Genomic DNA, 15,186 nt, shown 5'->3' with positions numbered 1-15,186 from the left:
TTCACAGGTCAAATGGGAAAAGTGTGTTCTCTTCTGGGACATCAGTTTCTGGTCGCAAGATAAAGACTGCTATTAGACGCAAGAAATAAAGGTCACAGTGGTGTTTCGCACAAGTTTTAATGAAAGCTGGTGTCTTGCTTTTAGATACTGGATTGTACTACATGCTGGGGTTATCTGAAGTCAAACCTGCCTAAGGACTTCTTTAATTTTGGAATTTTCCTCTTTACCAAAACCCCGCCATCACCTCTCGCCATGCCCTTTTAAAAACAATTAATAGCTAGACTGGTGACTGATTCTTCAGCAGAAATATTTTATGATCCAGCAGATTATTCACTGATTTGGCTTAGGCTGGCTGAATTCAGGAATAGAGCCCACGCAGTGAATGGCTTTGTATAGAACCTCTTCGTCTGCACCATTATGTGCGTTGATACGCGTTTATGGAACGCATTTAATAATTGTAATTATATCTAAGGAATTCTGTATAGATTAGAGAATACTGAAATGAATGATTTCTATGCTGAGTTTGTGCTGGTGTATGTGTGAAGTGAGTGAGTTGGGTGTATTGTGCACTAAAATTTTCTGATAGAGGAAGCCTGATTAAAGAATGGTCCATGCTAAGGACTTGTTAGATCTAGTTCCTTCTCCACTTAATAATTATATGCTATTTCTATATTTTCATTCTTCTATCACCTGTCTTGCCTTTTTCATTATTTTATTATGAAACTTGTGTAAATACAATTTTGTTTCTGTACTTTTTTGGCATAACATAAATCTGTGAACTTGAAGTTTTAATTTTGTGTTAGAATTTTTGTTGTTTGTTTAGTCTTGTCTCAGATTTTATTATGTAAATCCCATTATTCAAAGTTGCCTAAATCCATTTGGAAATCTTTAAAAAAAATTGGGGATTCTTAAAGTGAATTTATTGGCTTTTCTGATCCAGTTTTGTTTGGACCAAAAACCAGTATTGTACAAAGTATTAAGCATATATTTTTATATTTACTGAAATGGACTGTGGTGACTTTGGATAATAAGGAAAAGTTTAATATTAAAGCCATGTTTATTACAGTATAATTAACATGTTAAACCATGGGATAAATGCCATCAATAAAAAATTGTGAAAACCTTTTTGTTCTGTTAACTCTGGAAGGGGACCTTTTTTGTAAAGGTTAGTAATGGTCAGCTAGAAGAGAAGTTTCAGAGAATTTTTTTACATGATTTCGATAGCTCCTAAGTGTGAAGGGGAAAATGTTTGAATTTACAACAAATTGAAGGTTCCCGTGTTTTTTATCTGGTGCTAGGAATCATGCCTCCTTTGCATATACATTGGCTTACCTTTTAAAAATTGGAGATACACATACAACCATTTCTGTCTATACTTTGTATCTTCCTTGATAGATGACTGGATACTGGTTTTCTTTTTCCCCTTTAATTTTTATTTGATTTTAGAGAGAGAGAAATATTGATTTGTTGTTTCATTTATCCATGCATTCATTGGTTGCTGCTTGATCCCCTGACCTGGGATCGAACTCTCAATCTTGGTGTATCAAGATGACACTCCAACCAACTTAGCTATATGGCCAGGGCTAGACACTGGTTTTTTGATTGAGCTCTTGGAGATTATATGGCCTGCGCAGTCCACAAAAACTTCAGTGTTTCTTTTGTGTAATTTTGTTGATTGTTTTACCAGTTTTTTAAACTAGATTTCTTTTCTGTGGTCCATAAAAGATCTCTTGTGGGACAGCATTTGGTAATTTTATTCTTCAATTTGAATGCACAGTTATGTTGTGCTGACTTGTGTTTTGCTGAGCGTCTGGTTGGAGTATAGATTCAGAACTCTAAAAATGTTTAGCTTTTTGGTGTGCGTTTACAATGAAAAAGATATTTTTTTAATTAAAATATCTCTTAAAATATTTTAGGCCATCATCCAATGCTGGCTTGGGGGTAGAAATTTCGTAATGCACATTCGACATGGACCTGTTTGGGGGCAAACAGAGATGGTGAATGTTGGAAGATGTAAACTGGAAATTTGTGGCTTTAGTGTGAAGTTGGTGCCTAACTAAATCGCAGGTGCATTCGTTTTCGCCGTTCTCTATGGGAGCACTAGGCTTTTTATTCCAGGGAGGATTTTTCCTAAGAAATTTGTTGGGAAGGTTTTCTTTTACTTAGCAACATTTTAAGAAGCAAGTGACTGAAAACCCTAAAGTGGCTTCTCTTAAAAATGAATTTTTGTGGCCCCCTAAACTGAAATATACAGGGACTCCACACGTGTTTTTTCCATCTCAGTGGCTGTAATTCTCAGGCTACACATGGCAGCTCTGGAGTCTGTTTATGGTAGCTGCTCTAACTTCCAGCCTGTCCCTGTTAAAGCTCAGCAGAGCTATCTCCTTATCAGACTGGCTTAGGCTGTAGACCCACTTCTGACCCACTCCTTGTGGTTCTGATAGCAGCCTGGGGCCCGTTAAGGTTGTGTATGCTCCAAGTGAAAATTGAGGGCTGTTTGTGGAAGGAGGGGTCAACGTGGAAAGAAAACAGTATTAGCCCACTTTTCATGCTGCATCAATGGGGAATTATTTTTAACTGAAAATAATCTCTGAACAGAGGAATGTTTTATATGGAAAGAGTGACTAATTAGGTATGTTTATATAACTTGGTTGACAGACAAGAGGGTTAGTAGTTCTCAGTGTACATCAATATAACTGTGTCAAATACACATTCTAGGACCTTCTCATTACAGTTTCATTCACTGGGTCTGGGTAGGGTCCAAAAATCCACATCATTAAATAAGCATTTGAAAGACTTGCCACTTCAAGTGCTAGGTTGTTTTGAGTAACTTACGATTTCAGGCATTAAGCAAGCCAAAGTAAAATTCAGACCATGGAAAATTCAGACAAGTTGTTTATTTAACTTGTCTTTAAACTTGTTACCTATTTTCCCCTGAAATCATGGTATTAAGATTTCATTTGAAATAAAAGTGGTAGACTAATTTTAATAATCAAGCCTTAAATGGTTTAGCTTGGGAAGAATTTATATTTGCTTTCATTGTATTAGTATAGTCACATGTTGCCTGACCAGGGATACGTTGAGAAATATGGTTGGGTTACTTTGTCGCTGAGCAAACATCCTGTAGTGCACTTACACCAGCCTAGATGGGATGGTCTACTACACACCTAGGCTATATGGTGTAGTCTATTGCTCCTTGGCTACAAACCTGTATAACATTGTATTGCATACCGTAGGTGCTTGTAATGCATTGTGTACTATGATAGTATGACATAGCTAAGATATCACTAGGCAGTGGACTTTTTCCAGCTGTTGTGTATGTGGTCCATTGTTGACCAAAATATCATGCAAGCTGTAACTGTCATTTCCTGGGCCCGCTAACTTACATAATTTGAAACACAATGGATATTTTACAAAGGTTAGCCTGTGTGTTGTTGAATGAAAACTTGACAAATCTGGTATAGTAAAATTGAAGAAATGGGTGTGTTGGGTCTAGCTACATACACCAATTGTATGACCATGTCAGTGCCTTTATTTCCTTATGTATGAGCAATGTTTATAAACTTGTAAGTCCACTCTAGGGCCCTGGCTGGTATGGCTCAGTGGATTGGCTTCCAGCCTGTAAACCAAAGGGTCCCCGGTTTGATTCCCAGTCAGGGCACATGCCTGGGTTGCAGGCCAGGTCCCCAATAGGGGGTGTGCACAGGCAACCACACATTAATTTTTCTCTCCCTCTCTTCTCTAAAAGTATCTTTAAAAGTTAGTTAAAAAAATAAGTCCACTCTAGATCCACAAATTAGATCCAATGAGCTCATAACAGCATATTATGTACAATGACTCAGACCAGGCTAGTTTAGCAACATTTAAGTTTATCCTTCATTATCTTTGTCCTTGAAGAACCTGTTTTGTACACCCTGTCCTCTAGATTTGTAAAGGTTACAGTAGGAAATTCTTATAAGACCAGAACTAAATTTAAACTGCCCAGCTGTCATTTGTTAGCTATGAGACTTGAATTTCTGGTTCCTCATGTATAACTTTTGAATGACTTGCTAAAAGAATATATCCCAAAAAGTGAGTAATTACCAGATTTTGACATGTATAATGTACTCCCATGTACAATGTGCACCCGCGTTTTTGGCCCAGATTTTCAGGGAAAAGGTGTTTTAATTTTTTAATTCAAAGTTTTACTTATATTTAGATCTTTTTTTTATTACGAAGGAATTTTAGCATTTATTTTTGAACATATTATGGTGCCAGAAGTTTTACATAACAATTAAAAACACAGGAAGAGTATTTCAGGTACTACCCCATGTATAAATGCACATCCTTATTTCCCCCTAAAAAATATGGGCAAAAAATGCACTTTATATACAGCAAAATATGATATTTTGGTAGACCTGTATTTCTGAAAACTCTAGTGTACTGCTATAGACACTCTTCTGAAGGCAGAAAGCTATATATGAAAGAAAAGTCTCCCTTAGGAGATTGTAAAGAAAACATCAAAGACAGGCATAACACACAATCATTGGTGACCAAGTATTTATTGAGACAAAAGAATACAAATTGGTGGCAAATTATTGAAAACAGAATGCCTTATTTAGAGGCAGGGCATTAGATATTGTTTGTGGGTCAAGCCCTAATATACATTTAGTTTGAAATGAGGAACTTCACCCAGCGAAGCACATATTTATTGTAAAGATTCTGACTGCTGGTTATGGGATGGTGGGGAATGGTAAATAATTGAAATGCTTGTCAGATTTTAGGAATACTGTTGTTATTTAGACATTATTCAAAAGAAACAATAGCCTGGGATAGGTATTGAATGAAAATATCTCATGTCCTTATTCCCTTCAAAAAGCCCCTTTTTCCCAAATAGCAAATTAATTTTCAACTTCTACCTTCCTTTTTGCTGGAAACACATAAGCATCAATGAAACACAGGGAACACCTTTAGAGTTAAAACGATTTTTACCACCATTTGAAATAACACTGAAGATTTGTTTTTATAGACAAAGTGACCCTCATATATAATACCATTTTTTCCAATTCTAAATACTTGGGTATAATGGGAAGGTAAATTAAATAGAAAGAAGTAACTTCTGAACCAGTCCTACATAAATATCAGTTGGGCAATACTTTATAAAGGCTTAATGTCTAAAAAAGTGTTGGCTTCATCTGTATGGATCACAGACTAGTCTAAAAGCGGAGCTTGCCATCACTCACACTGAACCTCCCCTAGCAGCACCATGAACTAGTGACTTTCTCAGTGTGAACCAGCCACTCAGGTTTCCTTTGGTAATGGGTACTGAGATTTTCTACATGCCAAGTTAACCATTAGAGCACATTCAATGAAACTGTATTCTCACTCATCTTGACACCTAATTTTTGTTCCATTATTTGCTTACATTGTAAAAGACATGAATGTTGGTACTGTAAAGACTACTTTCTGGCTTTACACCTAGAGCTTCAATATGAGAATTGCACTTGACACAGAAAATCAGCATTTCTATAAATTACATATACTAAATAGAAAGATACTGAGGGATTCTCCATTCTCCACAACCCCAAGAGGAAAAGGGGCTCCTCTTTTCCCCATTGTTTTGTCATTTCCCTGTCCCCCAATTATTCAGGAGTCAAAATCTCTTTTCCTAAGTGCTGAATTCATAAATAGAAACAGATTTGAGTGGGGTTTTTTTTGGTTGTAAAAGCAGACAATAATATTTATTTTATAGGGCTATATAGTATAACTTGAGTACTGAGATGGATCTAAATGAACCTACATAGATGTGCACTGTTTTAGGTGTAACAAGGTAAATAGGACTATTTGTTTGCTTTGTTTTACTATATAAATAAAAATAGCCTATATGGCAAACACTCCAATATGAGAAGAAATAATAAATTCCATTGTTAATGATTGAAGGACATTTCAACTTGGAATTCCCAATCAATGGCAAAAACTGTGTATGTGTATACTAAATGGTACATTTATGTAACATCTAATTTCTAGTCTAATAAATTGAAGGTCCATAACATTTTCCCACAGGCTACAACTAAGTGACTGTTTAATACTCTGACACACTGACAGGCTTTCTGTAATGTTGGACTTCATATAAAGTTATTTTGAGAAACATGGTTTATGAAGTTTTACAATAAAAAAGGATACTGTTAATGTTTCTATAGCCATAAAATGCAGTTATTTTCAGTTCTAAATATCAAAGAAAACCCTCCTTTAAAAACTGATACAGTGATAATAGATGTGTCTTACATTTGCTAATAAACTTAACATAAAAAATAAAGCCTAGATTGATTGACCCTTTTAAACAATCTAATTATGAACTATCCAACATAATTTAGTGTTTTGTTTTTACTTTTTTTTGGAAATAATATCCAAGTTGGAGAAAACATCTAAGAACAAAACTTAGTTCAGGTAGCTCTCCACACAGCTAACTGGGCCATCTAACAAAAAAGCACAAACACACCTGCAACTCCATAACTGTTTCAATAGAAAAATTAAAATGGCAATACGGTGTTACTTTGCTTAACATTTCCCTCAAACCACTATCGCTGACAGGCCCAAAATAGAAGTTTTTGGCTCACAGAACCAAAGAACTTTTTAATACCTTGAAATACCCCTCTTGCTTGTTTCAGAACATTTGTAATGGTAAAACTATAATTTCACAGGCTACCAGTAGTCAATCATGAAACATTCAGATTGTGTAACTCGATGTTTCAAAAGTTATGAGGCTATATAAAATGTAAAAGGAAAGTAGTGTGTAAATATCCTGTGTTTAAAGAGAAGTTATATTCAGAACACTGAAAAGCACTAATACTTTCTTCATGCTGCACACATACTGGGAATATTGTTTTACAGTGAATATGCAATGGTTTAATTCTTCTTCACTTATAGTTTGGTTTAGGGCACTAAAAATACCTGCACATGAATTTTAAGATTATAGTACCCACCCCCCCCATTAAAAGTAATCACTTTTCTTTAAAAAGTCCATGTTAATATAACAATATGACAGTACTTTTTCATCATCATGCAACTTGCCCCAAAATACACGTTGAAGCATTACGAGCAGCTGTATACTGCAGTACAGACTTTAAAACTTTAGGTAAGGGAACAACTGCTGGGCCTGCCTCACGTGTCCCTTTCTGTGGCAGCTAACTCAGCACCTCCTGTGCTAGGAGTTCAGTGGCTTATCAAATTTGTGTCCTCACTTCCTGCTCCTCCCCCCTAAAAGCAAAGACAATTTCCCCAAGAAGTGATAATTAACAGATGAATAAATGTGTTTACAAAACACAACTGGACATCTTCCATCATTTTGGGATAAACCAAAATAAATTTTTAAAGTTTCATTTGGAGATTTCAAAGCTGAAAATGCTTTCAGCAAATTCTAATGCCTTAGATCTCAGTATGCACTGTCCACTGTTGATTAGGAAACCACTTGCTTTCTTTTTGATCTAAAAGTTTAATACTTGAATTCAACAGGTTTTTCTTCTGGAAAAGTACTTGGCATTGAAGTAAAATCAATACTTTCAGAATAGTCACCGGTATCACACTGGAGCGACTGCTTTAATTTCTAAATTACCAATTAATGTAACTCGAGGATACTGGTGGCCTTGATAAATAATTCAGTCTTGTCATTATTCCAGAGAGTATGGAATTCAGGGCTTTTGGGGGCATCATCTGACCCCATTTCTTTTTACCACAATGGTTCCTGCTACAATGTCATAGGCTGTTCGATTATGCTGGAAAAAGAGCAGTGTGATGAAAGCAGGGAAAAAAGAAGCAATAGAAAAATTCTTGATCAAAGCTCGTATAGTGGACCTGATAATAAAAAAAATAAAGCAAAAAAAATCAGATAAATGGTATACACATCACATATAGATGACTAATATTCTATCAAGTTCAAAATATGTATTTAAAACACTCAAAGTATAGTTGAGAATTTTTACCTTTGATATCTGAGTTACTTTCAAATACATGATCAAACTACCTCAGCTAGTTCTAAAGAGTTCATCAACATAAAAGACTGGAGCTTTCACATGAAAAGCAGTAATATGTCTTACAATGTAAACCAAAGTTTATAGTATTTTGCCAGAAGAAAACCATTCCCTTTAGTTATCTTTTCTATAGTCCCTCATTCCTGTGTGTTTTCAGTATCTAAACTGAGTAAATAAATTTAAACTTAACTGCGGTCTCATTTTTTATCTTCTATGAAGCACTAGCATTTTTTTCACCCTCACCCAAGGACATGCTTACTGATTTTAGAGGGGAAAGGAGCAAGGGAGGGAGAAAAACGTAAGTGTGAGAAATAGAGGTTGTCTCTTGTATGCTTCCTTACCAGGGATTGACCCTGCAACCTAGGCAAGTGCCCTGACCAAAATCAAACTTGAGACCTGTAGGTTTATGGGAAGACACTCCAATCAACTGAGTCACACTCGCCAATTGGCACTTTAAATTACCGTGTTAAAACTTTTATCAGCTCTCTATCTTTGTGAGATCTTGGATTTGATTAAAAAACTTAAAAAAAGAAGCCCTGGCTGATGTAGCTCACTGGATTGAGCGCGGGCCTGCGAACCACATGATCGCGGTTCAATTCCCAGTCAGGGCACATGCCTGGGTTGCAGGCCGGTTCCCAGCAGGGGACTCATGAGGGGCAACCCATACATTGATATTTCTCTCCTTTTCTCCTTCCCTTCCCCTCTAAAGATAAATCAATAAAATCTTTTTAAAAACTTAGAAAACTTTCAACAATAGCTTAGAATGGAGAATTATCCTACAAATATTAAGATGTTTGCCTTTTAGTGTACTCAAAGGCTACAGAAAAGCACAATTGCTAAGAGTGGGCTCTGGAGCCAGACAGTTGGTTTCAGACCTACTTTCTAGAAATCACAAGTTGTGTTCTACATCCACAGAAAAGGGGGTAATGTTAGTTCCAGTCCAACTCTGAATCATTCAGGCAGCAATTCCAGCCAGTATCTTATTTTGCTCAAACGATTACACCTACTCACCTTCATCATTATCACCCTTTGTACCTTCCCCCAGAAGCAGATGCCAACAGCTAACCATGAGTACTGGGGGTATTACAAGCAGGATGCATGCATTGTTACAAAAACTCTTACTCCCTATTCAAGACGGTAGCATGACAGACAGGTACTACCAAGTGGAGGCTCAAGGCAGATCAGTGCCTGACCCAATATCCACAGGTCTAGAGAATAAAAAAGCTGGGCAAGGCAGGAAGCGCTGACATAACACTGACACTCAGTCCTTTCATTATCGTGACTTGTATTTCAAATGATTCTCTTGCAAAGATCTACTGAAGAAGAATCTACAATTATATAATTGAAAAAACACTCATAAACTTTGTTTTACTGTAAGCCCATTATAGTATGCCATGGAGAAAAAATACCAACATCTTAAAAATACTGTATTAAGTGGTATCTTATCAACAATATTAACAACTAAAAGTTTGTAATTTTCAGAAGTACATAATAGAATAAGATCAGAACTTACGTTGTAATGCTAACATTTGAGGAAGGAATCACTAAAACCCGACTTGGTGCAATAAGCACTGATGTATCACATGTCACAACTCGAAGTCCCAGCAGGAACTTCCCTGGGGTAGCACCACCTGCTCCCCAAATGCAAATGATCTAAGAAAAGAAGGATAATTTAGAAATGTACTAGCTCAAACATCAATTTTATTTTTTTATTGATTTTTTGGAGAGAGAGGAAGGGAAAGACAAACATCGATTTGTTGTTCCACTTATTCATGCATTCACTGGTGGTTTCTTGTATGTGCCCTGACTGGGGATTGAGTCCCCAACCTTGGCATGTCAGGAGGATGTGCTAACCAACCTAGCTACCCAGCCACAACTCAACCATACCAATTTTAAGAGTAAGTTTTTCTGCCATATTATTGATGTTTTAAAAATTTCAACTTGAAAGAATTTCACAGAATACTCAAAGGTTGACCTTTCAATATCTATTCTTCAGCTGTTAAGAGAACATCTTCAGTACCACCAGTTGTCTACTGTAATGTTTTAATGATCCAGTTGTTTCCATGGGAAAATACATTTCAAGTTCCACAATTAATTTACAAGTACATTTTGGATGATGGGACAGAAATACAGTACAGAGAAGTTATAGAATATCTCCACTCAGAGTTCTTTTTTTTAATTTGAAAAGTTTTATGTTAAAAATATTTGGAAAAATGGAGACATTTGGCAAATACATAAGTAATTGTAAATTTCCATTAATTTTTTTCCCTTGGACTGATCATCTAAAATTAGATAGTTAAGTATCTAATATTTGCTGAAGTCAATAGCTTACCTCATAGAAACAAACTAATAATCTGTATATAAGAGCCACAACCATCATTTTCTGCAAGTCTTCCATTGACGTGTCTTCATCTATTTCTTCTATTATATAATGCATAGCAAATTTAGAGATATCCCTACAGAAAATAATAGTTTTGGGTTACAAAGATTTAGTTATCAGATGAGTTACATGGACTTGTTTTCTATTAGTGTTAGTCATAAACTTTAATTGAGATTCTAAACTAATCATTAGGTTTCCAACCATCTAGTTTCACAAAACATTAGCTTATCCAAGAAACAGCACTATCATGAGCAGACACTGTCCAAGCCCTGAGGATATAATGGTGAGTGAATTCAACACGGTGTCTGCCTTCATGGAGAGTCTAGCCAAGCAGGAAGGCAGAACAATGAGTAATAATAAAGGGAGATGAGAGGGTGATAGAGTGATAGAAAACCATAGTGTACTACTGAAACACATACCAGGTACATTTAACTTGTGAAGCTTCCCAGAAATGGCATTTGAGTTTAGATTTGAAGGATGACAGAAATTAGCCAGACTAATAAGGGAGAAGTTTCAGGGAGAGGGACTAACAAGGGAGAAGGCCTTGCAGCAAGACAGTGGTGGAAAGTATATATCATTTGGGATGGCTCAAATATTAAGAGGTAACAGTGATTAAGAAATAAGGGTATCTTAAAGTTAAACCACACAAAGACAAGACTTTATCCTGGTGACAATGAGAAAGCACTGAAGGAAGGGCTTTAAGGCAGGAAAGGAGCAGAATCAATGTATCATCATCTCTTTGCGTGTACATCAGAGACCAAATTGAAATACAACAGGAAACTGAGATACCAGTTAGAAAACTTTTGCTATGATTCAGGCAACAGAGGACAGTCACTGAACTAGAATGATTAAAAAAATGGTCTGGGTTGAAGGTTATTCAGGAGACTCAACACAAAGGAGTTGGTACTTGGACATGTAAGAGAGTAATCAATAAAGAGACAGAAAGGAATCACAGTATCACTCAGGTTCCTGGCAAGAGCCCTGAAATTTGACTACAAGGGTTTGTGTCTGTCACTTATCACCTTCATAACTTTGTAAATTCTGGGCTTTTTGTAAACCCAAATTTCAATCTCTACAAAAATGGAGGCATTAACCTCTACAGCTCATAATGGTGTAAGATTAAGAATCCATATAAAGAAGTGAGCTCAACACCTAGCATGTAGAAGATAATTAGCAAGTGATATTAGCAATCATATTACTACTATGATTATTAATACGAAAGGTGGGTTATTCACATAAATAGCTCACTCAGCAGTTCACTTGGGACTTCCCTGTTAACATAAGTAATCCCACTGGAAATGCCATCTGGCTGATTAACATAGTTCATCTACCAAAAGCTCTTAATAGGTAGCAAGAGGGAAATGAGTTCTGCCTCCTGAGAAAATAGTTAAATAAAATCAAACCAGGCTTGGGAGCTCCTTTTACCTATTTTTGATGGGTGAGATTCCCACAGCTCTCCTAGAATTTATTAAATGTTACTCTCTTTTTTGTAGTTATTTCTTAAAACAAGAAAGAAAACAAATCTCAAACAGCTCCTATAAAAAGTCATGACACTGGCAAAGCTGACTGTCCATATGGTCACTTGCATGCATAAATAGAACTCAACAAGATTCCTAGACAACAGGTTTTAATAAGCCTTTCTGCGCGTAGTCTTAACTTACTTTATTCCACTGAGGTGCATAATGCTTAAGACAATGGTTGCTTTTATAAAAAAGAGAATAAGGAAATCCACCATCTCTGCCATAAATCTGTGGGCCAAGGATGGAATAACATACTCTCTGCCTGTAAATTAAAAAAGAAAAGTTAGGAAAAAGAATCATTTCACATAGGCCTTGGAACCCAAGCTAGGTAAACAAATGGAGAATGTAAAGTCAGGGTACAACTTGCTAATAAAACACACACACACACACAGACACACACACACAACCTTGCAACAATCATTGGCATTGACTCCACCCATAGTACATGTTATTAAAATACAGCAACACCATTCCACTATTTATGAAGAGTTTAAAGTTTGCTTTCATGTTAATGTTTAAAAAAGGACTTCACAGGTAAATTTAATCATTTAAGGTACTGGTATCATTTAATCATTTAATCATTTAGTGTCACAAGCCTATGACACTAAATTGTATATTTTTAGTAAAAATTAGGGTTAAATGTAGACAATCAGTACAAAGTAAATCCCTGTGTTCATTTTACCTCTTAACTGTTTGTCTTGCTTTCTTTGTTAGTAATACATCAATGTGTCATACTTAATTCTGAATGGGATCAAATTCAGAAACTTGTCCCATACCTCTGTGGCTAAATAAAGTAAACTAAATGATAAACTAAAAGGAGTAACTAAGGCAAATTATTCTAATTCTTCTACAGAAGTAAACAGACAACATAAAGGTCATTCAGCTAGGCCCAGTCAAAGGTTCATAACTCCATTTTTATACACGTAAATCTTTTATGTCCATCAGTTCCAATGTCCTTAACAGAAAGGCAATACAGAACTATTAATTCTGTATTACCATATATTCTATAATATAGAGATAATATAAAACAAACCTACGTCTGGATTATTTCCAGCATTACCCGTCAACCCCCCGCCACCCACCCGCCACCCCCATGCCTGTTTGCTATCAGAGAATTAAGCTTTCAATCTCGTTCTCCAGAGTGTGGACATAAAGAGGATGGTTTGAGGAGATTTCTTTACACGCGGAACGACTAGTCCCAGGTCTAAATGAAGAAGCAACCGCACAGCCTCTGTGTACACTTTGGGGATCTAAGGCCCGGGCAAACTGTAGGTGAAGCACAGGGAGGAACATCCATCGGAGGAGCAGCAGCACCTACCCGTGTGGAAAGCGAGCCCACTCCACCTCCCCTGGAGTTCTCTCAAGACCCTTCTGCCCTGCCCAACCGCCCCCTAGCACTCTCACCTGCCTGGCGCCCGGTCTCGCTCGGTGCTCGCGAAGGGGCGGCGGCTCCCACCCTCGTTGCCGGGGTTGTCCGGACGGGCCCCGGAACGTGAGGAGCCCGGGACCCCGGGCCGGCGCCTGGAGCAGGAGTGCCGAGGCCGGGGGCCGCCCCTGGGTCAGGCCCGGCAGTCGCGGCGCTCAGGAAGTAGAAGGGGTTGTAATAGCCCAGGTGGAGGGGCGGCGGCGCCGTGGCCTGGGGGTCGGCCGCGCCGCCCGAGGGGTAGCTGGACGGGGGCGGCTGCGGGCTGCAGTAAGCTGGGAAGGCGGCCAGGCAGCTGTGCCAGGTGAGGTAGCCGCAGTAAGACTGCCACAGCCATTCGTGCACCTGCCGGGAGTACTCTCGAGCGCTCAGCCGCGCCGGCTTCTCCGGCAGCGACCCGGATCCGGGCGCCTCGCAGCCCTCGGGCTCCTGCAGCCCCGCGCTGCGGTCGGGCGCTACCTCCTCGCGATTCCCGGGCTCGGGCTGTGGATCCGACCCCTCCGAGGCCGCCGCAGAGGGCGCGAGGCCCGGGGCCTGAGGTTCGGCCTGCCGAGCGTCCTGGGGGCGTGGGGCGGCAAGAGGGCCTCTCAGGGATGGGACCGGTTCGTGGTCTCCTCCGCCGTCGTCCTGCCCGGGAGGGCGGCCTTGGGCCTCCTCGGGCCCCTCTGCCATCTTTGCCTCAGCAGCACCCTCTGTCCACTGTCTGGTCCGGGCGCCTTCTCCCCTCTCTACTGTCCCTCCCCAACGGTCCAGTAGCCACCGCACCAGCCACAGGCGTCAACAATCCGCCACCGGAAGCGGAAACCCCGCCCTTGTGTAGCGTAGCCAGCCGCAGGGCAGGGCCGAGCGCAGTTTCTGGGAGAGTAGGGGTAGTGGGGCTGAGGACCCCAGCCGGCTTGGGCGTCCCAGGCCTCTCCGCCCACAGTCCTTGATTTATAGGTTGCTGTGCCCAGACAATTACTGACCGCTCAAACCCCCACCCCCTAAAGTCTTAATGAAGTCCAAGGCCCAGGGGTGGCTTCAGATAGTCTAATCCCACAGGATCCCTGACTCAGGAGAGGCTGCTAGTGCAGGAGGAGAATTTCCTAGAAAGCTCCCGGGAATTGGCGTCGCTTTTTCCTCGCTTTTTTTTTTTTTTTTATTACGGAGCTTCGTTTGTTTTGCTCTCTGGGCACAAAGGTTGTTGCTTATTTCCTCCTTGCATTCATTCCGATTAACTAGTGCTCAGCCATTTGTACTCAAGGTGATGAAAGACATATGCCTTTAAGAGGTTAAGAAATTAATAAACAAACTAAACTGGGACATATGTCAAGAGAGTGGCTCAGCTGCAGAGATTTTGATTATAGGAGAAGGGAAGAGGGATTGTTTCAGACAGTCTGAGATTCAGGAAAATGCCACTGGGCAGCTGATGATATTGGGAGAACTGTGTGAGGTCCTAAGGAACCTACTTTGAAGGGGACTGAGGCATCATTGTCCTATGTACAATATTTCTTGTATCTCATATCTTCAATAAATGTCTCTTTTTTTTGTATTATATGGCTGGATACCTTCTGGATAGATCTATATATAGCACCTTAGATCTGTATATTTGTATTTTAATATACTTTCCTATGTCTTAAGTTGATCAAGAGCAGTATATATGTACTACACAGAAGACCTACAAGGGCCAAGTATTGTGTGTATATTTGTTAATAAGGATGCAATAAGGTTGCATCCCTATTGACTTTTCTCTGGGAGATATAAAAGTAAAAGGTGTAACCTTTTGACCTTAAAAAAACGAATGATTTGGAGCCCTGGCTGGTGTAGCTCAGTGGATTGAGCGTGGGCCTGTGAACTAGAGGTCGAGGTTTGATTCCC

General features: G+C 39.0%; 2 protein-coding genes across 5 annotated transcripts in view; one reads left to right on the top strand and one right to left on the bottom strand.

The window, feature by feature from the left end:
- Nucleotides 1-1,375, top strand: part of NUP153 (nucleoporin 153) — an 81,579-nt gene extending 80,204 nt beyond the window's left edge. For 3 of the 4 annotated variants that reach the window (XM_037037938.1, XM_037037940.1, XM_037037939.1), the window contains one exon: nucleotides 8-89. In XM_037037938.1, coding sequence (XP_036893833.1) covers nucleotides 8-89 — 82 coding nt within the window. Of the gene's footprint in view, nucleotides 1-7 lie in introns of all 4 variants that reach the window. The other variant, XM_037037937.1, reaches the window with a different exon arrangement.
- A 3,147-nt stretch (nucleotides 1,376-4,522) lies between these two features.
- On the bottom strand, nucleotides 4,523-14,130 carry FAM8A1 (family with sequence similarity 8 member A1). Its single transcript, XM_037037941.1, has 5 exons — nucleotides 13,311-14,130; nucleotides 12,048-12,168; nucleotides 10,339-10,462; nucleotides 9,520-9,659; nucleotides 4,523-7,830 (listed from the first exon to the last, which is right to left on the bottom strand). The coding sequence occupies exons 1-5, from the start codon at nucleotides 13,999-14,001 to the stop codon at nucleotides 7,686-7,688; spliced, it is 1,221 nt and encodes a 406-aa protein (XP_036893836.1). The 5' UTR covers nucleotides 14,002-14,130; the 3' UTR covers nucleotides 4,523-7,685.
- Nucleotides 14,131-15,186: the final 1,056 nt, after the last annotated feature.

Source organism: Sturnira hondurensis, unplaced genomic scaffold (assembly GCF_014824575.4).
Source record: "Sturnira hondurensis isolate 20B ecotype Veracruz unplaced genomic scaffold, ASM1482457v3 Scaffold0023817, whole genome shotgun sequence".
Taxonomy (NCBI): domain Eukaryota; kingdom Metazoa; phylum Chordata; class Mammalia; order Chiroptera; family Phyllostomidae; genus Sturnira; species Sturnira hondurensis.
Note: the sequence above shows the minus strand (reverse complement) of the source record. Positions and strands in the feature narration are given on the sequence as shown.

Bases quoted from the DNA above. Each gene is read 5' to 3' on its own strand.
- FAM8A1 (XM_037037941.1), bottom strand. From the start codon at position 14,001: ATGGCAGAGGGGCCCGAGGAGGCCCAAGGCCGCCCTCCCGGGCAGGAC. The intron at 10,463-12,047 runs GTAAGTTAAGAC...TATTTTCTGTAG, and splicing joins ATGCACCTCAGTGGAATAAA to GGATATCTCTAAATTTGCTA. The intron at 9,660-10,338 runs GTAAGCTATTGA...TTCTTTTCTTAG, and splicing joins TATTAGTTTGTTTCTATGAG to ATCATTTGCATTTGGGGAGC.